General features: G+C 42.7%; 1 protein-coding gene across 2 annotated transcripts in view; it reads right to left on the bottom strand.

The window, feature by feature from the left end:
• The window catches only part of adamts17 (ADAM metallopeptidase with thrombospondin type 1 motif, 17), a 100,215-nt gene extending 74,750 nt beyond the window's left edge, over nt 1–25,465 (bottom strand). Inside the window, exons 1-3 of one of the 2 annotated variants that reach the window (XM_082530679.1) lie at nt 25,219–25,465; nt 24,564–24,922; nt 8,684–8,855 (exon numbers count right to left, since the gene is read on the bottom strand). In XM_082530679.1, the coding sequence (XP_082386805.1) occupies nt 8,684–8,855; nt 24,564–24,922; nt 25,219–25,273 (586 nt within the window). In that variant the 5' untranslated portion in view covers nt 25,274–25,465. Of the gene's footprint in view, nt 1–8,683; nt 8,856–16,098; nt 16,426–24,563; nt 24,923–25,218 lie in introns of those variants that run through there. The other variant, XM_082530680.1, reaches the window with a different exon arrangement.
• Between the last annotated feature and the right edge of the window lie 864 nt (nt 25,466–26,329).

Raw genomic sequence — 26,329 nt, 5'->3', positions numbered from 1 at the left:
CAACAGTGTATTGAAAAAGTAAAAAAAACAGTAGTAACGCATCTGCACCTTGTTAATAACAGTAACAGCGTTGTAATGATAGAAATAGTAATTAATTAGATTACTAGTTACTGAAAGCTGAAACATTTACAGCATTAGTAACGGCGTTACTAATAATGCCGTTATTCTCATCACTATGTCACTATGTATGTATGGCATTCTGCTAAAATGTTAGCTCTGCTCCAGTACAGCACAAATAAAGGAATCACTTTTCACGTTGGTTTAAATAGGTTCCACTTGGATACATGGAATTGTTATTATTAAGCACTTATTGTGATGGAGGGGTTTGTGTGTCCCAGGGATCCCAGGGGCTAGGTTGTTGGGGGGCCTTTGCCCACCTGGTAGGGTGTCCCATTGCAATTTTGTCCTTTGTGAGGGATAAGACAAAGACCGAAAAGACTCCTACGAGTATACAACCAAGGGAACAATTCACCCTGCCCAGGACAGGGTTACTGAGTTAGTGCGTGAGGTTGAGAGGTACCGGCTAGATATAGTCTGGCTCACCTCAACGCATGACTTAGGCTGTGGAACCAGTCTCCGAGAGAGCGGCTGGACTCTGTCTCAGTCTACAGTTGCCCTAGGTGAGAGGCAGCAGGCTGGGGTAGGTATCCTAGTATCCCCTCTGCTGCCTGTACATTGGGGTTTCTCCCTGTGGATGAGAAGGTTTGTTCCCAGCGCCTTTGGGTCGGGGGAACCGGTCTTGAGTACCCAGCCTTCTTGGAGAATAATGTAAGCGTTTAGAAAAATGTACTTTTTATTGTTCATTCACTCATGAGCAGCTGTAACATGAATTCAGTGGTTGAATTGCCACCTCAGCACCCTGATCTACAGTGTTCTATAGAGTCTTGCAAATGACCTACTAATATTATTGAGGTGTGTGGTAGCAGGGACACTTGTAAGTTTCAGGACACTGGCCCTAAAGGACTGGAGTTTGACACCAATGCTGTAGATGGTCATTATTTGGTTCCTGGCTCTACAGATTGTTGTCATAGTCAATGCTCCTCACATGGTTTTTAATAACTGCTTTGCGCAGTTATTAAAACCCAAGGTCCTCCCTCTATAAGACAGCTGTATGTCATATAGAGGCACCCACGAGACAAGCAGTGGGCTTGGGTCCAGCAGATCTCACCAGTTTTTAGTAAACCCTTCCAATTTTTTTCATCTGGAAGTCATCCCTTCCCAGAAACACACTTAAACATTTCATCCCCTCCCTGTCCCACTGTAGCAGAGCTGGCATTTTTGGTTTCACTTTATTAATCCACTCTTCTGGCAAAGGCCAACACATTTTGACCAGCTGACCTAAACAACAGAAGCTGGTTCATATAATGCTAATTTCTGAGTGCTGATTTTATTGTGCCCGGTCATAAAGACTTTTACATCATCAGCATATGGTGACAAACTCACTGTGGCCTTTTTCTCCCACAAAAGGTCAACCCCGTGAGGCTCTGTCTGGGTTGGTTTAGATGGGACTCAATGGCCAGAGCATATAATATCCGGCTCAATCTGACTGGTTCAATCTGAGAGACATAAAAATAGTTTTGAATTCTCATATTCTGAGGTATTTTGAGGCAGTCTGAGACCAATTAAACTGGGTGACACTTTTTTACATTCAGTACACGGTGGAATGGTTTTAGTGGATAACCACACTTTGTGACCTGGAGAGTGCTTTGAACCAGGAAGGTACTGATTGTTAGAATGTTTTTTCTTTGGGGTGTTTATGAATAAAAACTGTATGTCCCTAATTTCTGCCTTTACATGTATGTAAACTACAGACATCAGACTGTTCATCTCCACTATCCCCACTTTAATTTTATATGTATTTTGTATGCTTTGTACTCGACTTTGTCTACTCTGTGGTCAAAATGGCTTGGTCCCATTAAAACTTTTAAAATCCTTTTGCTTTAAAAAGCCAAGAAATTCGATGCAGTGCTGAGGAACTTGGATTTAGCCCAAGCAGAAGACAAGGCCAGTTATGTACTGTCGTCACTGGCTGCGACCGAGGAAGAGAAGAAACAGGTTGAGGAAGCAACAGTTGGACAAACAAAGAATGCATTGTGGTAATAAATTAATTCTGTTAGGTGTTAAGCAAGAAATTTTAGTGAACTGTGTCTCCTAATTTGTGTTTCTTTATAAAAGGCTGGTATATTGCAAGAAGACTATCACAGCTAGCAAATTTGGTTTGGTCGTGGGTGCACTCCAGGGGAGCTCATACCCTCCTTCATTATTTAAGACTCTGCTTGGCCGGTAGAACCTGACAAAAGGATGTAAAGTAAGTTGTTAGTAAAAAGGGGTCTGTGCTTCTAAGAAGCATTTATGACTAAGAGATATTTTCATCCCCAAAGGCATGTGATTGGGGGATCCTTTATGAACCGAAGGCCAAGCAGCTGTATACTGACTCTACTGGAGCAGTTATCAAGGAGGAGACTGTTTTTATCCAACAGTGGGCTGCTTGGTGGTTCTCCAGATGGAATAGTCAAGTTAAGTCAAGTCAGCTTTATTTGTGTAGCACATTTAAAAGACATCAAGTCTCAGCCACAGTGCTGAACAGGGGTATAATGTAAACAGATAAAAGAAAGAATTAAAATAAATGAGGTTAATTGTATACACACACACACGTGGAGATTCCCCCCCCCCAAAAAAAGATTGACACACAGGAAAACCACGTTAACAATAAAAATGATAAATAAAAAAACAATAAAAACAGATGAAAAGCCTGAAAACCACAAATTTCACCCCCGAGCCTCAACTCTCGCGGCCCGGTACCAACGACTCATGGACCGGCCCGGGGGTTGGGGACCACTGCTCTGCATGATTACAGTAAGTAACTAAAGTTTATTTATTAAGCACTTTTCATAGACAGGCAGTTGCAAAGCACAGCACACAAAGGTTAAAATAAACAGAGAAGTAATAAAATAGACAATACAAAGGGATAAATGTAAAAACAAACAAACAAATAAATAAATAAACAGCATTGATCAACAGAAGGCTTGTTTAAACAGAAACTTTTAACTGCTTTTTAAAGGATTCCACAGAGTCAACCAAACGCAGCTGTGGTAGGCTGAAAGGCTCTCTGCCCTTTAAAATACATAAAAACTGATGCCATTAAATAATAATATACTCACAATGTTGTTTTCCATGTTGTTAGTGAAAATATTGTCAATTAAGGTGGCACAGTGAGGTGTAATTCTGCTTGGCCTGGTTGTTTTAGGATGTAACCTCAGACTGTATATAGTGTTTAAAATTCATTGGTAATTTTATGCTTATTCGCATTCAGCAGATCATTGTTAAAATCACCATGATAAACATAACTTTTGATTTGTTTTTGAGAACATTTCTTCTATGAAGTCATTAAATACATGTATGCTTGAGCCTGGTGCTCGATATAAACAGCTAATTATTACATTTTTCACTTTTTCCTCATAAACTTCAGTTGTTATATACATTCTAATAAGTTATCAATTGTAGTTGTCATACTTTTCACCACCTTATAATTAACTTCAACCCCTCCAGTTCAAAATCCAGTCGTTTCTCTGCATTGATCATGTTTTAGATACGGCAATAATTCCAAATGGTTTTGTGAATTGATTAAAATATTGCTTTATATTATTGAAACTGCCACATAGACTTCTGCTATTAAATGGATTATTGATCATTTGTTTTCCGTGTTGATGGTGTGACTACACTGTTCATCAGTGAAGTAGCAGCGGTTGTTGCTGATGTTGTAGAAGAAATTATTTTCTGGGTCTACATCGATTTCCAAGTCCACAACATTATGGTCTGTGTATTGAAATGTTCTCAGTTTTAGTTGATCATAAAGCGAATTCCATTGAATTAAATTGTTATTGTTGTCAGATTCAGATGAAATTCTTTCAGATTGTGCCATGTGGTGTGTTGTGTCACATCACATGTTTATTCATACCGCCAGTGTAAGAGTAACATCAGTATTTGCCCAGTTCAATGTTTCTAATGACCAACACTTTGGCTTGTTCTGGTGTTCCCCTGAGCATATCATTAAACTCAAGGACCAGCCAATATTATCTAAGTGCTCCTCAGCCATTGTGTTTTCAGCTGTCCATCTCTATGTTGGCGACAGAGTCTGATCAAGGTTTTATTTACAAAGTGAACAGTTAAGAAACACTCGTCGGGTGCAAGTCAAGATGATCAAAGAAAAGTGCGCCTTCAGTCAACAGGATGTGTTATGGAGAATTATTTGGAGATAAAAAAGAGAAATACTTGATTCATTATGAGACCAGAGAATAAAGAATACTGACTTCTTGCAAAACTTAAAGAAGAAGAACCACAATCTCCCAGCAATATGAGACAGCTGAAGGGCTTTGTAAAGAACAAGAAACAGACAAAATTAGAAAGACCCCAAGATGAAGTATGGAAAACAAATGGGGAAAAGGAGGATTGATTTTCACCGATCCAGAAACACAAGTCCCAACTAATGATGCAACAAAAGCCCTACATCAAAAAGCAAGAGAGGAACACGTGAAAACCTGGGGCTCAAGGAAAGTTGACGTGAATAAAACAAGAGCTCTTCCGATGACAATACCAATACTGTGTCGAACAGTTGTTAAAGGGAAGAGGCAGAATCAACACAAACACAAAGCCAGTGTCTCAAAGCAACTGAGGTCAGACCAGCAGCTACAGAGCCCGAACATAAGGCTCCACTTTTATTTCCATCTTTGTCAGCAAGTTCACTTCCACAAAATAAAGCGTAACTCCTGAGCACCACCCATGCAAGCCCCACTCATCATGGTGACAGGTGGAGTTTTAGAAGACAAGGGAGGCCTACCACAAAAATATTTCACAAGATCTATCTTTATCTGCATTAAAGTTATATTAAATCGTAACAGTGCAAATTCCTCGCTGACAGTTTAACCAAAAGGCATTTCCAGTGGAAACTGGCCGACATATCCTCAGCATAACCATGTATAATATCCACAAAACGTAAAAAGAGGTTATACACACACAATACGGTAATATCATGTTGAAGCACAGTACGTATCACTCCGCGAGGCTCCGCCTACGATAGCCGTAACGCTCCGACAATCCATCAAGCGGTGCGGCTTCGTAGCTTAGCAAAGTCGTACTGAAACATTTGACAGATTTTCGAGCGCCGTGCACATAAAATCGTTTCGATGAAACTATGAAAAAGACTTTTTTTAATACTTGTGTTAAGTTTTGTATGGTAATTACACAAAATTCAGGTTGTCAGGTTAAATCTGACAGAAATAGTTTACACTGACATCCATTAAAGCATGAGTGTCGCGAGAAGCTGTGTTTGCATTTATTTGCACTGCCTTCCTCTCTTGATGTCTATTTATTTTAAGCTTTAAGTATAAAAGGGTCCATTCTACAAGATACGAACCCCAAACTGCTCTCCGATGCATCCATCGGAGTATGAATGTGTATGAATGTCAGCTAGAAAGCACTTATAAAAACGTGCTTGTGTGAATGGGTGAATGCAAAAGTTGTATAAAGCGCTTTGAGTGCTCAGAAGAGTAGAAAAGCGCTACATAAGAACCAGTCCATTTACACGTGAATTAAAATGACGTATTTTAATCATACTAAAATTTAAAACAGTGCATTACCTTTTTGTCATGGTCCCCGTGACTGCCCAGCCGGCCCTGCAGGGCTACATGTGTTTTGTATTCTCTCTCTCTCCTTCACTGCTCTGCCTGGGCGGAGCTCACTGTGGGCTCCGCCCTTGGCCCACACACCTGTTCGCTATTAGCTGTCGTTACCTGTCCACTATTTGAGGCTGGGACGCAGATCTTCTCGTGGCTGGATGGTTGAGACACGTTAGTGATCCTCTCAGCTCCCGTGAATCTATGCTTAAGTACTTTGTGACCTTTGAGTAATTTCCCTCTGTTGTGTGATAGTTTTCCTCCCCGGACCTGTGGCCTTCCTGCTGCGTGGACGTGTGTGAGTTTGGACGTGGAGGCGAGAGCGAGTGTGAGAGAGCTTCCCTTTGGACCTTTGGAACCCTGGATTTTCCCCTCATTGTACATATTCTGCACCGGTGTTGTAAATAAACTGTGTTTGGAACATCGACCTGCCCTGCGCTTGAGTCCCTGCTGTCGACTGTGACACTTTCATTATTCTAAGAAAAGTCGATATACAAAATACGACTGAACAGAGAAGCAGTTTGAGATCTTTTTCAGTTTTTTAATTGGAAAAATTGCAGTTTTTGTTTTTTCTGTTTTTTTGGGTTTTTTCGCTGTTTTGCAGCATTGGCATTTGAACAGCGTACACATGTTAGAGGGTCAAATTCATAGCTCTGGTTTTGCACATTATAGAACACGACTGTCTCCTTGATACTTCAAGACTGTTACTGAACATCACCAGAAATTGCTATTGCAGTTTTACTCAGAGAAAACTGAGTCAAATGTTTAAAGATTCAAAGATTTTATACTATGACTGTTTGCATGTGAACCATACCTGTGCTGACCTAATTTGGTTTTGTGGAGGAAAAGACTTCCTGCCTCAGACGGGGTCAGGAACCTGGTAAGATTAAAGTTACCAGTGACTGTAATAGGACACTGGCTGAACCTAACTCAGGTACTTGTGTGGTTAAGATGATTTCTTAATTTTGATCTTGATTCAATAAAGATTTTGATATAAATTGGTGTTATTCTTAATTAAGTTGCAAATGGATTTAAATTCATACTGTTGGGTAAGTTTCCATAAAAACTGTACCGCATTAATAAAGTCTACTGTTTAATTGGCTAATTTACTCTGAAAATACCGTTGCAGGTTTGTTTGTTTGTTCCACATGACTGAGGGTGGTACAGAACAGGGAGGTGTTAGGTATGCACACCTCCCCTGTACGTAGAAAGTGTGGTATCCTGTATCCTGCACTTTCATTCTTAAATAAACAGGTTAAGATTCTTGGAGTATGCTGGAGGACCTGGAAAGTGAGGATGAGATCAAGGATACTGAAATAGGACACTTCCTCTCATGTGTTAAAGGTTTCTTGTTGTCTTTCACTATGTAACAATAGTGTGATCAGACATTTCCATTTGACCTCATGTTGCACTCTTTTGATAAGCTAGGCTTATAGCCTGCAAGTCCAGTAACTATTATTAAAAGAATGACAGATTATTCTTTTAATCAATTTACACCTTGAAAGGTATAAAAGGAGGGATTTATTTTTATTTTTAGAGCTAATGCCTCATCATTGGCGTAACATTTTTGTGTTTTGTCTATTGTAGAATAGTTTTGGATTCACTCTGATACTAACAGACTACGACCCCTTCACAAAAATGTGGAGGTTGTGGTACGTACAAGACAAGGGTAACGGAAATGTAGCTGGCAGAAGCATGAAATGCGTTTCCAAATAATGAGATGCCCAGAAAGTTGCAGAAGAAGAAACGTGAGCTGACATCAGACCCAAGGCCACCCCGAACTCTTTCCACCAATCATGTTATCGTTATGTTTTTGTGACGTGCAATAGAAACGTGTTTAGCGCCCGGGCGCGGCAGCCTTTTGTCTCTGAGCCAGAGAGAGAAGGTCCATGGCAACATGAAAAACTAAAGTGAAATTCTAACCGTTTTGATAATAAATTGTGAAAACTTATAATTGGAGCACATTTGTGTTCTCTCTCATGAAAAACCTACAGTGACTGTAGCTCAGGAGGCAGAGCAGGTCATCCACTAATTACAAAATTGGTGGATTGATTCCCTGGCAGCCAGTCAGCAGTGCTGCCTTGGGCAAGATACTGTGAATGTGTGTGGATGTTTACATAGAAAGCATTTAGGCAACGTGCTTATAGGAATTCACTAATTTGAGTAAATGGGGCACGTTGTCTAAAGTGGTTTGAGTGCTATTACACATATTTCTCTAAAATGGTCTTCTCGTTGCTGTAATTTCATCACTTGCAATTTCTTGGTCTTTTCTGGTGAATCAATTTTTTTTCCCCCAATTGCAAATTACTACGGAGCCCCGCAGGGGACATGGGAGAAAAAAAAATTAAGATGGACTTTTGCGAGATCTCGCAAAACTAACTCGGGATCTCGCAAAAGTTGAATTCCAACAATGGCGGCAGCTACTTAGTTGTAATATTACTCTTTCTGGGTCACAAAATACACTTTTAAGATAGTTTGAGGCATGAATGTAGCTGTGTAAACGTCAGATACCTGCTCGGTTTACAAGACATCACATATTTGCAAAAGTGCTCCGACGTTTTCGGAGATCTGACACCCACTAGCTCGAAGCTAACGGGAGGTCGAGACCTACTACAGCCGGGAGGAACACCGCTTTCCCGGCACATCGTGCCTCGACCTCCCAGTCGGCTTCGAGCTGGCGGCCTCCAAAGAATGCGGCTAAAACTTTTGCGAGATCCCGAGTCCGTCTTAATTTTTTTTTTCTCCCATGTCCCCTGCGGGGACTTTTCAAAGTCGAAAAGTTGGCTTTTGTCATTGCTTTAGAGTGTTCTAACAGAATGTACATTTAAACAGTGCTGTACCTGTGGAAAAACACACATACACATGAATGCATTTGTACAAATAATTTTAACCGTGACCAATCATCTTGTCAACCTCATCCAAGTTCCTGAACTATCATTCTAAACCACTTCTGCTGTCAGTGTCACTATAACCATATGACCTCCGCTATTCAGTCTCGATGTGTCACTCACCTTGTACAGCCCCACAGTAGTTGGACTGCTTAAAATCTAGACCAGATTTGGTCTTGGCTGAACGTGATTGCCGCAGAAGCTGGTGTTTAAGACCGGAGAATGACAGGGATGGGTCATGTACAACAGCAGGCTGGATAAACAGGCTCTCCTCTCCCATCTGGATAAAACCCATCTGTCAAGACATATACAACCTGAAATTATTATGACTGTGTTGGGAAATCTGGTCCTGGAGCAAGAAAAGCATGATTTTAAAAGTTATATTTATTGTAAATTTACATTGTTTATTATTACAACCAATAATTCCAACATAGTGAAGATATAACAAAGTACTACATTTGAAAGAGCTCCATTATTTCTACATTTTTAAAATAAATACAGAATAAAAATAATGTAAAATTTTGGAAAGTTAAAATAATTGCAGGTATTTGTTTGTACTTTTTAAGTAATTTCTGAGAAGAGTTCACATTTTGCTGTAATGTTAATTCTGTTTACCTAGTGTATTGCTACAACAATTTTTTCCCACATTCAAAAAGTTTGTTAACACCTTGGATTGGGGCCAGATTAAGTGTGATTCAAAAAAGTCCAATGATGATAAACGCAAAAAGACACCTGGCAGATGTGGCTGTTTCTCTGGAGAACAAGTGTGACAATTTAGAGGCCAGATCAAGAAGGAAAAACATCAGGATAATGAGGGTTCCCGGGACACGCCTGCTCTGCATCCCGTTTCGGCACTGCTGAAGGAAGCATTGGGCTTGAAAGGAGCGCCGCTGCTGGACAGGGCACACAGATCACTTCTACAGGCTCCCAAACAGGGGGCTCCACCACGGATCATCATTGCCCATCTCCACTACCTGTAAGAATGTGCAAATATCCTGCCGCTTGCTTGGGAAAAACAACAGATCACTGTGAATGGCCTGTCTATTTCCGTTCTCCCGGACTATACCACACTCATGACTGTTTAGTTCATGCTTTTCTATTCCATCTACAGTACTGTGCAACAGTTTTAGGCAGGTGCTGTAAGCAAAGAATGTTTTCAGAAATATAAATGATTATTTATTGGCCCCAAATGTATTCTGCAGCAGGACAGCAAACCCAAACGTACAGCCAAAGTCATTAAGAACTATCTTCAGCATAAAGAAGAAGAAGTAGTACTGGGAAGGATGCTCTGGCCCCCACAGAGCCCTGATCTCCACATCATCGAGTGTGTCTGGGATTACATGAAGAGACAGAAGGATGCGGGGAAGCCTACATCCACAAATGATCTTCCCATCCCAGAAGTTAATTCTGAAAACTGATTTTTCTCTTTTGAATATTTATTATTTCATAGTTCATAATTTTTATGGACAGGATTTCTAGGCGCAGCCAAGTGGCGGAGGGCTTTCGCTTTGGTGGCCTCAGAATCTCATCTCTGATTTTTGCAGATGATGTGGTTCTGTTGGCTTCATCGGGTGAGGGCCTCCAGCTCGCACTGGAGCGGTTCGCAGCCGAGTGTGAAGCAGCGGGAATGAGGATCAGCACCTCCAAATCTGAGGCCATGGTTCTCAGCCGGAAAAGGGTGGAGTGCCCACTCCGGGTCGGGGATGAGTTCCTGCCCCAAGTGGAGGAGTTCAAGTAACTCGGGGTCTTGTTCGCGAGTGATGGGAGAAGGGAGCCGGAGATCGACAGACGGATTGGGGCTGCAGCTGCAGTGATGCAGACGCTCCACCGGTCCGTCGTGGTGAAGAGGGAGCTGAGTGTAAAAGCGAAGCTCTCAATTTACCGGTCGATCTACGTCCCTACCCTCACCTATGGCCACGAGCTGTGGGTAGTGACCGAAAGAACGAGATCGCGGATACAAGCGGCAGAAATTAGCTTCCTCCGAAGGGTAGCTGGCCTCTCCCTTAGAGATAGGGTGAGAAGTTCGGCCATCCGGGAGGGGCTCAGAGTAGAGCAGCTGCTGCTCCACATCGAAAGGAGCCAGCTGAGGTGGTTCGGGCATCTGACAAGGATGCCTCCTGGGCGCCTCCTGGGTGAGGTGTTCCAGGCATGTCCCACCGGGAGGAGGCTCCGGGGCAGACCCAGGACACGCTGGAGAGATTATATCTCTCGGCTGGCCTGGGAACGCCTTGGTATTCCCCCGGATAAGCTGGAGGAGGTGGCTGGGGAGAGGGAGGTCTGGGCCTCTTTGCTTAGGCTGCTGCCCCCGCGACCCGGCCGCGGATGAAGATGGATGGATGGATGGATGGATGGATGGAATATTTATTATTGCTCATTAATAAGACAAAATGATTTCTTATTAGAGGTCTTGAAGGTAATTAAGTCTTTAAGAAATTCCTGTGGTTTAACTAATTGGCTTTTTAATCACCTTTTCATCACGACTTCTGAGCCACATGGACACCAGAACAAGGGTTGTTCGTGTTTACCAACAGCAAACACCCATCATACAAAAATCGACCAGGACCAGAAGCGCTGTGTGGAGTTAGGTTGCTACGGAAACCAGGCATCCAGTCCTCGGCATCACCTGATGCCAGTGGCCGAGGGATGGGTCGCCAAAAGCGATGTGTGAGGAAACGGAGGCGCGGCAAATGCGCTGGGGTCTGTGCTTGGCTAAGAGCAAATCCAAGCTGGTTGGCTCTCCCATCCATCCTGCTCTCAAACGCTCGCTCACTAGACAAAATTAACTGGACTACATCCAACTCCAGCAGACTACACAGTGGGAATTTAGGGACTGCAGTTCCGGACACCACCATTCAGCTACACAGGCTCACCTCATTTCGTGCCAACCGAAATGTAGCTCTGTGCGGTAAGACTCGTGGTGGTGGCTTGTGTATCTACATGAACATGGAATGGTTATGGACAATCAGACCACTTGTGTGTTGTGCTAATTCCGGCATACAGACCGCTCATCAGATGCTGCAGACTGGCTCTGAGACAGCTGAGACCCTGGCCTGCAGGAGCTCTCTCTGCGCTTCAGGACTGTTATGTTCAGGGAGGCTGCAACAAACCAACCACACCATCTTGGAGGTGTACACATCATCGGTGACCAGCCACATCAACAAGGGCATTGATGATGTCACTGTCTTCCAGGCTATCACAATACACTCCAACCAGAAACTGTGGATGGCTGCAGAGGTGGGTGAGCTGCTAAAGACTCGAGACCACGCGTACAGAGCAGTTGACAAGGCGGCTCTGTGAACAGCAAGGGCCAAACTGTCGAACCACGGACACTTCCAGACCAGCGGCGACACGCGGCACATACGGCAGGGCACAGAGGCCAACACCTCCCTGTGATGGTGACACCTGCCTACCAGATGCGCTGAACAACTTCTATGCCCTATTTGACGCTCAGAACAACATAATGGTGAGGAAGACTACCCCTCCTCACAATGACCAGGTTATGTGACTGACCTCGGCTGATGTGAGAAAAACACTTCGCAGACTTAACCAACGGAAGGCTGCTGATCCAGATTGATCACTCTTCCACGGATGTAGAGCAGCTGCAGATTTCCTCACTGACATCTTCAACCAAGGCCACCATGATCGTCTCTGGAAGTCTCTGGTGTCCTGCTTCAACGACTACCGTCCCATTACACTCACACCCATTATGATGAAGTGCTTCGAGAGGCTTGTCATGAGGCACATTAAGACCATTATTGGCTAGCTTAGCGTTAGCATGCTGCCTGTGCAGGTGCTTGCAAAAAGCTGAAGTGTTAGCAGCATAATGCAGCCGTTTCTGACCTGGAGCAGTCTCCACTTTACCATCTCTCATGGTCTCATGCTTTTATCCAATAAAAATAAAAGTAATGTCTATATCCACGCTGTAAACACCATTTTCCTCCTTCAACACACAAACTGCAATCAGCTAATCATAGCGAGAGTGCAAGAACCGATAAGCGGGATCGATAGGCAGGCAGACTAACGATTCCAATGAATTGGACTATTCCCATCCCTAATTAATAGTAACCCTGAATTCTTGATCACCTGATTTGGTGCTACTTGTATACAATAGCAATTCAAATTTAATAGCCGAGCTAACTACATTTGATAGCCTCCTACACAGGGCAATCCTGTTTAATTTGAAGTCTTACAGATTTTTTCAAGAAGCATTTGACAGTTTTATTTTCTATTTTGAATGGCTTCAAATCAGTAAAACAGAATAAGGTTTAGTATAGTATAAACACAATGGACAATTATACTCTGCATTTACTATAAACAGGCCTCCTCTGACTATAATGGTGTGGTATGCCATAAAATACAGCTCAGCCTGTTCCAGCATTTGTGCAGACATTCCACTTCCAGCTGAACCTCAGGACTAACAAATGATGTTAGCCAGCAGAATGTGGTCTGGAGGATGGATTAAAAGATTTCTACAGCTCCATCAACATATGAATATGATACCAGTCAGTTACTGGAGAGTAAATATATCAAAACTATGCAAAGTATGTAAAGATAGCTGTATTTGGAGGGATGTGTGGTAACTTTAAAACTTTCTCTATTCTCAGAGTTTCAAAACTTTTAAAGAGATTAAATTGATTCATGAAAGTTTGATTTAACCTATCAAGTGCTGCACAGCGAAAGCAAGTGAGAAATGGGTTTGGTTAAATGATATAGTGTAACTGTGAGAATATCAAATTTTAGAACTACTGCTCTTTCCCATGCTTTTTATACATTATTACACTGAAATACAGTTTATTTATATGGTAAAATCCAGTTTTTAAGTATGAGAGATTTGAATCACCTATGTTTAATTCTTATCACAGTCTCATCAGTCACTACTGGGGATGGAAATTAGATAAGAATTTAGCAACTATCGATTTCACTTATCAAGTCGATTGTGTATCGAGTCTCTTATCAGTTGTCGTTGGGTTCTCTTTGGTTCTGTTTGGACAGTCGCCTGAAGTAGCAATAAAGAAAGTCCTCTCTTGCAAATGAATTCATGCTGTGGGTTAAATGTTTGTGCATGTTTTTTGTGTTGGAGTCGTTACTCAAAAAGGTCATGATTGCAAATATTACATCCTCCTCCGACCACAGGTACAACATGCCCAGGACCCACTACAGTTCGCAAACAAGGCGGATGTCGGAGTGGAGGATGCCATCCTGTACCTCCTGCATAGAGCCCACTCACACCTGGACAAGTGAAAAGGCACGGTCAGGATCCTGTTTCTTGACTTTTCAAGTGCCTTCAATACTATCCGGCCCTGTATGCTTCAGGAGAAACTGAACAGGATGCAGGTGGACCCCTGCCTGGTCGCTTGGATCTCAAACTACCTCACCAACAGACCACAGTACGTCAGGCTGTGACACTGTGGTCTGCAGCACCACAGGGAGCTGTGCTGTCCCCTCTTCTCTTCACCCTGTACACCTCTGACTTCTGCTACAACTCTGAATTATGCCACATTCAGAAGTTTGCAGATGACACGGCCATCATGGGGTGTATCTGGGATGATCAGGAAGAGGAGTACAGAAGTCTGGTGAGGAACTTTGTCGCATGGAGTCACACAAACCACCTGCAACTCAACACCTCAAAGACCAGGGAACTGGTTGTGGACTTCGGGAGGTCCAGAGAAGGTCCACTGCCGGTTCAGATAGAGGGGGAGGAGGTGGAGGTGGTCAACAAGTACAAGTACCTCGGGCTGTGGGTGGACAATAAACTGGACTGGTCATGCAACACAGAGCACCTGTATAAAAAAGCCCAAAGCCGACTGTACTTCCTCAGGAGGCTGAGGTCTTTTAACATCTGCAGGAAGCTCCTGAGGATGTTTTACCAGTCGGTGGTTGCTGGAGTACTTTTCTATGCTGTGGTGTGCTGGGGGAGCAGCACAGCAAAGAAGGACTCATCCAGGCTGGAGAAACTGATCAGGAGGGCTAGCTCTGTGGTCGGCATGAAGCTGGACACTCTGGTGACAGTGGCAGAGAAAAGGACACTAAAGAAACTGATGGACATTATGGACAATGCTGGGCATCCTCTGCACACGGCCATAAACAACCAGAAGAGTCTGTTCAGTGACAGGTTGCTTCTCCCCAAGACAAGAACTAACAGACTTAAAAACTCCTTTGTCCCACACGCCATCAGACTGTTTAACTCCTCTCTGGAGGGGAGTTTCATCTAATCTAATCTAATCTTTCACGTTACTCTGTAAAACAGCTAAAACACACTGTATCAGGATCAGCCTTTAACAATATAAACCTGAGGCTCCAACCCCACACACCAACACAAATTCCTAATGAGGACATCCATCTCTAAGATCTTTCTCTTAGTAGAATACAAAGCTGACCACACAAAGCAAAGATGAAAACCAGCACATGCGATCAGAAACATGAGGTAGAAAGAGAGGCTGCAGCCTGACTGCTCATCTGCTTGTTACTTGCTGAACTTAAGGATCTGGCTTTTGGCTTGCACTCAGCTTTTGCTCTGGGTTCATGGCTAGCTTACCATTAGCATGCTGTCTTGGCAGATGCTTCCAAAAAAAAAAATTTAAAAAATGAAGTTGTGTTAGCAGCATAATGAGGCCGTTTCTGTCCTGGATGCAGTTTTCCACTTTGCCATTTATCTCGTCCTTTTGTGTTTCCATGCTCTCGACTGCGTTGCTATTTTTCTCCTCTGACACGCGAACTGAAATCAGCTGATTGCTGTGGAAGTGCAAGAACTGATAAGTGGGATCGACAAGCAGGCAGACTAACAATACCAAAGAATTGGACTACTGGGAATCGGTTTTCTACAAGAACCAGTTCTCAGTTCCCATTCTTTGTCACTACATGTCATTTTTCGATTTGTAGCACTTTAATAACCTACCTTCTGCCTCATGTTTATATTACCAGTATGTAAGTGAGTGGCTATGCCATACATGAAAGGTTGGATGTTTCTGATTAGCTAGCAAATGACCAAACCGAGCATATTAAACTAAACTAGACAAAATTAAAGTTTTTGGCATTGGAGTCAAGATCTCTGGCTTTGATAGAGCAATATCAAACAATATAAACTAAAACCTGATCAATCCAAAACCAGTTTGAATAAATACCCAAATAAGTCTGATTATATGATCTTCAATTAGAATCACATATCAGTATTTAGATCTTTTTAAATAAAATAACTGATGATAGAGAGAGCTAAAGTGGTGCTATTAGCAAGTACCACTGTCTACAACGTGAACACATTGATTTTCTAATCATAAAAAATAATCACCAAATCCAGTTTTAATGAAAATGTCAAGCTGCATCTCAATAAGCAAAACCAACATTTTCTTTGCCATTTCTGTACTGAAGAACATGCCAGAACAAAGCTGAAAGGGTAGACATAATGTCATGGTTCTGGGTATTTTACACAGTGTTTGTGAGTTGTTCGTGCACGTTTCACTTTTAGTTAGTTCATGGCTCGTTTTTTTAAGAAAGGATTTATGCTTATAGCTTTAGTCTTCAGGTAATAATCTGACCATTACCTTGCACAAGCTGTCAGACTGATAAATGGACTGTGCCTCCTCCCCCTCCGCATCCCCATCCGCACAGCTACACTGTGAGCTGTAGTCCATGAATAGCATTCTCACGTAGCTCTTCCTTTTCTCCGGATGGTGATGGTGATGCCATCCTCCGTGGACCAATTTGCTCTGTAAGCAAATTTGTGGGTGTCAAGAGAGGGTGGTAGGCAGTCTCTGATGTGCTGACGCGTATCTGCTCGAAACACTTCATGAGTACAGACATGAGGGCTGTAGTAGTCTGTAATCATGGAAGCTGTCTGTTGCAGTCTTCAGACGGGTGGGAACAGTGGCATGAGTCAGACAGGTTGAACAGGCTGGTGAGGATCACTGCCAGTTGGTGCACGCAGGCTTCAACCACAACTACTGGGATGCTGCTGGGGCTGGCAGCTCTCCTGGGCTTCACCGCTCTCAGTCTTCTCCTCACCTCATGTTCCTGGAGGGAGAGGAGAAGTGTACCAGGTAGGGCGGAGGTGGGGGGCAGGAGGTGCCAGGGAGGGGCGGTCTCAAACAGCTGTTGAGCTCCTCTGCTACTGTTAGGCTGCTGTTGGGGGGCTCTGTCTGAAGGTTGGAGGCTGAGGGACAGAGTTTTGACGCTCCTTTTGATCTCCAAGGCCACCTCTGCCAAACAATTGAGAGCAAGCTGTGACTTGTCTTTCTTGTCTTAGATACAGCCTAGAGCACAACCCAAGTAACAAAGAGCAGTTTGTTGCTTTGATGCAGTATTTGACAACCATGCAGAGCTTCCACCTCCACAGAGTGCTGGCATTTACCAACACTTGGTCTATGAACCGAGAAAGCCAGACCAGACCAGAGTAGTTTTTGACTCGCACAAAACAACGGCATCTCTCTGAACAATGTTCTACTCACTGGACCAGATTTGTACCTTCTCAGATGCTTCAACCAAGGCCATCAGTGCTGTAGCATACCTCAAAACAACCAAGACCACCATACCCAGATTAGACCTCAGCAATTTCCACAGCCAGCACTGCCGGGAAGAGCTTATTGTCGAGGAGACAGCCTTGGAGTTATGGATGGAAATCAATAAGAAATTAGCGATTTCGATTCCATTGCCGATATAACTTTTCGAGCCGATTCTTTCTCAGTTCTCACTGGCTTTGAGCTTGATGCAGTCTATATATGCACTGGACCAGCATTCTTGTATAAATCACACAAAAGCTCTGTTGAGCAGCAAGATACCTTCAGTCTTGTTGACCCAGACTTTAGCCATTACTAAAAGGTTTTCCTCTTTATTAGTGGCACATCAAGTCAAATGTGTATATGATCCAACTTAAGCTTTATCAAACAGATATACATGAAGTTGTATTAAATCATTACATTAATCACCTTGCTATTGTATTTTTTTTTTTTTTTGCTTGATCATTGGCTAGCAGCAGATTCCCTTGACTCCAACGTCTACGAAAAAATTTGCTTTCTCCATCCCTTGTTTTTACCAATTCTGTCTAGTGTCTGATGGAGAGCTGCATCAACATGCTGCCGTGTACCTGGATGATGTCATGATCCACAGTGACACCTGGGCGAAGCATATGCAGCGAGATGCCGCAGTGCTGCAGGGGTTCATCACCAACCCAAAGAAGTGTGCAGATGCAGATGGAGAAGACTCCAGCTGTTGCATCCTGTTCTCATCCCAAGACCAAAAAAAAAAAAGAGATGCAGCAGTTCTTGGGGTTGGCTGATTACTTCTGTAGGTTCATCCCAAATTTCGTGGAGCTGACCAGCCCTCTGACCAACCTCACACAAAAGAGTGCCTCTGAAAGCTATCAGAGCATGATTTAACTAGATTTACCCTCTGGGATCAATGGACACACCCAAATCATATGACCCATTCAAGATGACATAGCAACAAGATGCACCCACACTGAGTTTCCATTTCAACTTGTGCTGAAAGTGCAGAGTTGAAACTATGTACACAACAGTTTTGAAATTGTGTTGATAGCACATGTAAAACAAGACAAATAAATATCAGGTTTAGTGTGGCAAGATACAGTAAAAATTGCATTTTCTAAGGACCGTGAAAAAAAAAAATCCATGACATTTCTTTCCTATTGGTGTAAAAAAATAAAAAAATAAATAAAAATTACAAATTTCAACCAATCAAAAATATTCTATGCCAACATGTGGCGTTTAGTTGTTTAGGAAGAGAGAAACGTTTTGGGAGAGACGGCAGCGAGAGAGTTTTGAGATGTGAGAGATTTGTGACATTTAGCGTGTTTGGAGTATATAGGGGGTGTCCAAATTCATGGGCTGCATCCTCCTGAGGCCGCATTTGTAGACCAATTGCGTCACAGCGACGCGCCGAAGGCTGTCCAAATTCGTAGACTCCTCCGAATGCAGCCGACAAATGCGTCCTCCTTTTCCCCGAATTTGAAGGATGGGTCGGGTGTGTCCTTCGTGGCCCACCATATCCCAGAATTCATAGCGCGGCCCAGCCAAACTCCAGTTTCCGGCAATGGCGGCCGCTACTAAGTTTTAAAATTACTCTTATTAATCTTCCTGGGTCGATAGCTAGCCGGGAGCTCGAGGGTCATTAGAGCCGCAGAGAACGGCAAACTCCCGGCACATCATGTTCAGATCACCGCGGACTTTTGCTACTCAGGTTAAATGTAATATATAAGTCACTTAGACAACCTAAAAATGTTATGGTTTGGCTTATTTCAGTGTTTTGTTTGTTCGTGAGTAAATCGGTTTGGCTGAGATTAAAGTTATTAGATAAGATTAGATAAAATAAAACTTTATTAATCCCCCGGGTGGGTTCCTCCTTGGTTTTCACACAGCTGACTAAACGTCAGACAGAAAACTGATTAAACAGACGTGTGAGATGGTGGAGAGTTTACTCCAGTGTCCTGTTATATTTTAGACAGCAGGGAGCAGACGGCTGAGTTTATTAAACTCCACCGAGACAGCGGTGACGCTAATCTGAAGGCTGGACCGTCCAATTTCACAGCCGCTTACTTCCAGCCTACCCGACCTTCTGAGGACCCGGCCCACGTAGACCGCAAAGGCCGGGTCCTCAGGAGGATGCAGCCCATGAATTTGGACATGACTATAGTGTCTTGTCTTATGTTAATTAGTGTGAAGTCAGAACAAAAAGGGCACTAGTGAATGTCACAGTTGCTAGCCAAAAAGTGACCAATGGCAGATTGCAATGCAAACCCTGTTTTGTGATGCAGAGAAACTATTTTTTGGATCTTATTGTGACGCCTAATTGTTCTGTCATTTTAAAATTGACAATTTATATATTTGCATTTCAAGTTGTGAAAATGTAAACAGAAACATGTTTGTGGTTTTCACAGAAAAAAAAACTTCATAAGTAATTTAAATTTGATATTTTTCGTGCACTTTTAGATCAATTGTGTTAACACAGAATGTCAAAATGAAAATGTAACTGTAATTTCAGACAAAGGTAAAATCAAAAGTAGTCACAAATGTGTAATTATACACTAGACCCTAGGGGATTAAGAAATTCAAGCACAAAGCGACTGCACTTCCTGAGACGACTGAAGAAGGTGCACCTCCCCAAACCCATCCTTATCCTTAGCACCTTCTACACAGGCACCATAGAGAGCATCTTAACCAGCTTTATCACAGTCTGGTACGGAAACTGAAACGCGTCCAACCACAGAGCCCTCCAGAGGATTGTGTGGACTGCTGAGCGCATTATTGGCAGCTCTCTACCCAGTCTACAGGGTATTTACACCTGACACTGAATTTGTAAAGCCATTAGCATCATGGCTGACCCGCATCACCTCTCCCACCAACTGTTTACTCCTCTTCCATCCGGAAGATGACTCTGCAGCATCAGGACCAGGTAGTTTTTTCCCACTAAGCAGTCCGGCTCCTGAACACCATGCTGCCCTCCATCACACATATAACACTCTCCTCTCACTTCCAATACTTGATCTATTCCATATTACACTGTTCCACTCTTGTATTTATTTATTCTCATTTTTCTATTTTTTATTCTATTTCTATTCAATTACAGTACTGCTGTACTTATTCTTAGTTTATCTTAGTTCTGTATTGTTGTATTTGAAATTTTTAGTGCTGTCAAAATTAACGCATTAACACAAATTAATCCACTACATTTTTTTAACGCAATTAACGCATCTGGAGTGCAGAATGACTCAAAATCCCTGAAATGTTTCTGTCAGCGCATTTCGGGCAGTTTGTCCAAGTAAAGTTACCCTCGCACATGTGCAAATGGGCAGTTGATCTGGTAGTGATGGGCAGCTGAACCAATCAACTCAATATGGAAGATGATAAACACACATTGGCCCTCTCGATGGGAAATTTCAGTATTAAAAAAATAACAAGATGGAACAGTCGACCGACATAAAGTATTTTGCACATTGTGCAAGAAGGAATTTTCTTTTCACCGAAGCACTTCCATCTTAAAATATCACATTGAAGCGAAGCCTACGTTAGTCAGGGATGCTGCTAGCACTTTGGCTAACGTGTCACCCAGCTTGCACCAAACCAATCACGGAGCATCGGGGGCTCGGTAAGTCGACCTCGGACATATTAATAATAATGGATTGGATTTATATAGCGCTTTTCAAGGCACCCAAAGCGCTTTACAATGCCACTATTCATTCACTCTCACATTCACACACTGGTGGAGGCAGCTACAGTTGTAGCCACAGCTGCCCTGGGGCAGACTGACAGAAGCGAGGCTGCCATATCGCGCCATCAGCCCCTCTGGCCAACACCAGTAGGCGGTAGGGTAAAGTGTCTTGCCCAAGGACACAACGACCAGTACAGAGAGCCCAGGGATCGAACCGGCGACCTTCCGGTTACAGATGCGATTCCCAACCCCCTGAGCCACGGTCGGCCATATTAACTGACACAATTGCCAAGTGGATTGCAACAAAATGCAGACCTGTTAATATCGTTGAGAACACGCGCTTTACATCGCTTTGGTTCCTCGTCTCAAGGACTTGAAGCCTCCCGAAGAGTGACAGAGAGAGAGTGGATAAATGTTCACAGTTTTTTGTTTACATGAAGGTTCAAGATGTTCAATAAACAAGTTAAGTGCGTATATTTTCCCTCTTTTCTCGAGTCTGTTTGCTCATGCAAAATGAAGTAACCCTATAATGAATCTCTTTAAACATTTTCATTGTTTGACAGCACTAATATATATTATATATGAGTGTATACTTAGCTATTAGTATATAGGTTTTCAAAAAGTTGTATTTCACAGGAGAGAAGCTGTGTTAAAAGACTGAAGAAAACTATTGGATTTCTCTTTGAATTTAAGCATTTAGCATTCTTTGTGTTTATTCTCCATTTACCTCATTATGTTGCATAAATGTCAGTTACAAGCTTAAATATAAAGTTGAAAAAGTGTAATTGCAGCCAGGCTATTGATCAAGTAATTGCGATTAATTACAGAAAAATTGTGCGATTAATTAGATTGTTTTTTGTTTTTTTTTAAATCTATTGACTAGAAATTTTATTTTTATTTCTACACTTTGTAACTTCGACCCAGGAGGATGACATTTCATCCAACTGTACACTTTGAGTGTATAATGTTGGGTTGACAATAAAACTCTGTTTGACTTGAAATTCTTTGGCCAAGGGTCTGGATTCACAACAGTTACGAATCACCAACAACCTGGAACTTTTTTGTAATTCAATGTCTAGGCCTGTTTTTGGAGAGGGAGAGGAGTCTTCATCAGCCAGTGAGGAAGTTCTGGATGAACAAGAAGGACTGGATGGGTCCACAAAAGCCCCAGTAGTCAGTGAGTCAGAAGAAATCCAACTGAAAGCAGGCAGGGACCAGACCTGCAGGCAAACTTCAAGTAAACCTTAATTCTCATCAAAACACCTTCCCACTTCTTCCTTGTCCTGGAATATTTGAAGGAGATTTGATCACCCAAGTAATGCTTTATCCAAGTTATGTGGGATGATCTGATTTCAACAAGTGTTTGGCGATCACACACCAAAGGAACAAACTCATCTTTACTGCAAATACAGAATAAACATACTGCAAACAGGAACCAGTTTAGGTCACTGGTCAAACGTGTGCCCATATGCCTTATTGCTAGAAAGCAACAGCCGGGGTTTGAGTGCGACCTGTGGCCTTTTGCTCTGTCTTCCCTTGCCCTCCTATCCTGTCTACTCTGCAATGATGAATTTTGAATACGGGTTAAAAAAAATAGAAGAAAGAAATGCAGCAAACCATAATCCAAGCAGACCTGACAGATGGCCATGCAGATATCAGTCTCATTTATGCTTCTTGGTCGCACAAGGGCAAAGTGGGCTTGCACTCTTATGAAATTTATCCAACCACAAACAGTTCAACTACCAGATCAACTGAGCAACATGGTTAAATCAACTCTGTGCACGTGTGTGTAGGCCAGGCTATCTCACACATATACACAGTAAAGTGCGACTGACAGGTGTCCCAGAGCTTGACATGGTTACCATCCATTGCCATGGGTCCCAATTTAGAAATAAATACATTTTTAAAAAGGAAACGTTTCTCTTTCTCTCAGCACAGTGGGCAGCGGTTAGCACTCTCACCTAACAGCACAAAAGGGTCGTTGGTTGTAATTTACCAGCTGGCTTCTTCTATTTGTTAGCCACACCATAAACTGGGAACCTGGCAGGGGTGTATTACACAGCCAGAGCAGGTCAGCCACTAATCAGAAGGTCGGTGGTTCGATCCCAGGCTGCCTCCAGGCTGCATGCCAAATATCCTTGGGCAAGATACTAACCCCATGTTTGCCTACTGGTGGCGCCAGTGTCCGGCAGCCTCGCCTCTGTCAGTGCGCCCCAGGGCAGCTGTAGCTACGATGTAGCTGCCATCACCAGTGTGTGTGTGTGAATGGGTGAATGACTGAATGTAGTGTAAAGCGCTTTGGGGTCCTTAGGGACTGAGTAAAGCGCTATACAAATGCAAACCATTTACAGTCCCACTGTGGAGTCAGCCAGTAGTTTTTATCCAATTTCCACAAAACACTAATCATGGATAAAGTTTGCAATACATTTATAAACACTGGACAAGCAACTGAAACATTTTCATGCAGATTGCATTTCTGCTTTGTTGCTTACAACTTTTGTGTTATTACTTTGGAACATAATTTCTTCCAGTAGTAAAAGCAGCACTAACTGAACTGTGGCATCTTTAACAGGAGTTTTTATTCCCCTTGCTGCCTCAGTGTTCTTTCTCAGTAACCTGCTCTCCAACCTTCGTCCAGCTGCTTGTCCTGGAAAAATTAAACTTTGAAGTGATATTGTGTTATCATCCCCTCAGTAACCCATTTAGGGTTGGTTTACTTGTAAGTCAGATGTAATGTAATGTGAATGTGAGTTTACAGAATTACTTACTGTAAGCACACATTTACAGTGAGTAACGTGTTTCTGGTCTTTGACCACTTAGCCAATTTAGAATCGCAGAATAAGCTACCATGCAGGAGGATATGAGGCTGTAAGTTCATGGATTGCAGCTGCCAAAGTTTTTGTTTTTCCATATGAACACACTATGTGTCTGTTCACTGCTGGACAATGATCTTCTCATTCAGTGTAGGTGGGTTTAATGCTCAAATGTGGCTACTAAGACTATACAGAGAAAATAAAGAAGCACAGCTTTGAGAACTGACCTCAGGCCTGTTGAATCCAGGAGTCCAGGACTGAACCCGGACCCCTACCTGCACAGTCCCATTACATAAGAGTATTATCAAAATACCAAACACTAACCCCACCCCATTCCTCCACGAGTGCCTCAGAGATCAGTGACTGCTATAGCTAGTAAAAGTACGTGACTCAAAACATTTTAAAGTGATAGTTTCCGATGGATGTTGGCAAACTAACAGATTTGACTATTTAACATCCAGTATTTTGTAGTTAGGCAGTATTTTCCTTGCAATACTTTAAGACTGAAGCAATCGCCTTATTCCTCTGTCACTAATCAAGATGTGGACAAAGTGATTACGTAGCACCACTCAACACACACAGAGCATGAAAGAAACACAAATTGTTAACTCCTGGCCTGCTCGCTCAGCTTACAGGTATGTTTCACAGTGGAAGTTGCTAATCTTTGACTCAATGAGGAGATTGTAAGAAGCAGTTGAGAACTGCTGAGTGGAACTTGAATTACAGTGTTTTGCCAAGCCCTTAATATACAGTTAGTATCGAGCTGCATTGTGCGACTTTGAACTGACTGACCCACCATCAGGTCAGTGGGGTTTAAGAGATTAGCAGTTGTTACAAAATCATGCTTCAGAGGTGCTTCACTAGGTGACTGAAGTCTCACTAGCCAGTTTGCTGTAACGTAGTCTTTAGTTTTATGAAAATGAATAATATGACCCCAACTGCTTGAATCGAATCATATGACACCTATTAACAAGTCCAAACACACACACACACACACACACACACACACAAAGAGAAACTGCAGACACATTTACCAGACCACCGCAGGTGCTAACTGATGCCAGAGAGTCTGTATGGTTAATGATGGCTCCAGAATAAAAGCATAGCTGGTTCTTGGATAAGCTGTTTACCACAGCGCTTTCCCCCTTGTACCTCTCCTCTACTACAAAGTCCTTGGACAGAAACGTGCTATCCCGCGTTAGATTTAAATGCAGGTTGCTTCCGAAAGCGGGCAGTAAGACGATGATGTTTTCTGGTTCCGAGCGTCCTTCTCTCGCGGCGTCCAGGGAGCGCTGACCGCGGCGCAGGGTGCGGGTAGTGTGGTCGGATAGGTGCGCCTCCTGGCCATACAGCAGCCTGGGAATTACTTCATCTGTCTCCAGCTCAGACTGGGCTGTGGATAGAGACAGCCTCCATCAAACAGCGACCACATTGGACAAAAATAGTCTATCCTAGTCTGCGTGAGGAGACAGTCTGCTCCGGTGCTCCCTGACTCTTAGCACACACGTTCAACATCCGAGCTCAGTTTGTGGATCTCAAAAATCTAAAGCCTTCGACTATTCGTAACAGAATACAAGTAACTGGTGAGAAACATTTGGATTTTTAACTGCAGAAAGACATTTCTTCAGCTGCCCTGTGTCAGCCGTCGTACAAGGCAATGAGTTCATGCGTAAGAGCTGTTATACTTACCAGTGAATGCGATGCAGAGGAGAAAGAGCAGAGGGACAACATGGCTGTTAACCATGATAAAAACAAAGCAGCGCAGAAAGAAAAACTAAAAGTGCTTTATTTTGAGGAAACCGAAGCGCTCAGCGAAGCATAGGTCGGAAACTCTACTTTTCCAAAGTAGGAGAAGCTTCAGTAACTCAGGCTGGAATTACTTTGCAGCGCAGGACACGCCCACACAGCTGGAGTCCGCCTCTACTCGCGTGAGATTGGGTCCGTTAAACCTTAAGGCGACCGAGGCCGAGAAATCTCTCTATTCTCATTGGCCGGCAAAGCTGTTGGAAAGTGTCGTGGGTTGAAACCCTACACGTGGTTTCAAGTGGGGAGAATTGCTGATAATTGTCAAAGGTTTTTTTTGTATTCTGCTTTTCATTTTTAAGAGAAAACTTTACATAGACGGGAGGGGATGAACAAATGATTGTTGGACAGTAAAAATACAAATAAAAAAGGAGATCATTTTTAAGACTACATAAACCAGAGTTTTTAGGAGTAACTGCATAAATTGTACTTAAATAGTTTTTTATATTCTAATTGTGCTCTCAAGAAACTTTTTATTTCAAGCCTCATCTGACAGTCACACATGACACAAATTCCATAATATACTTTGAATTGCAGTCTGGAGGAGCCAAGGATTGAGGCACCACTCTCTGGATTAGGTGACCTGCTCTATCTCCTAAGTCACAGCTGCCCCATAAGGAGGCAACCTATATAATCAACACACAAAATTAAATGATTCAACAGATGCACTCCAGCTCTAAACCTTTGTAGAAGTTACCCATCAAGAATTGAACACTAAACAGTCTTTAGCCTGCTGGCCTCCTAACACAGCATCTGTGCGATGTCCTATATGTGTGAGAACAGTGCAGGTAGTTGCCCGCTTCATTTGTTGCATTTGCTGTATATAAAATATGCCCTTGAGTCTGAAAAATTAAGTTCATATGTAAATTCCTTTAACCTGCATTCTTTTGAATGATTAGTTGTTACTAACTATGATTACTGAAAGAAGTCCAGCTATATAGAAATCAGTGGAGAAATAGAACTTAGCTCCCTTGATTCATTCATTCATACAGTTGGG

Source organism: Aulonocara stuartgranti (assembly GCF_965226115.1).
Source record: "Aulonocara stuartgranti genome assembly, chromosome: 1".
NCBI classification, from domain to species: Eukaryota; Metazoa; Chordata; class Actinopteri; order Cichliformes; family Cichlidae; genus Aulonocara; species Aulonocara stuartgranti.
Note: the sequence above shows the minus strand (reverse complement) of the source record. Positions and strands in the feature narration are given on the sequence as shown.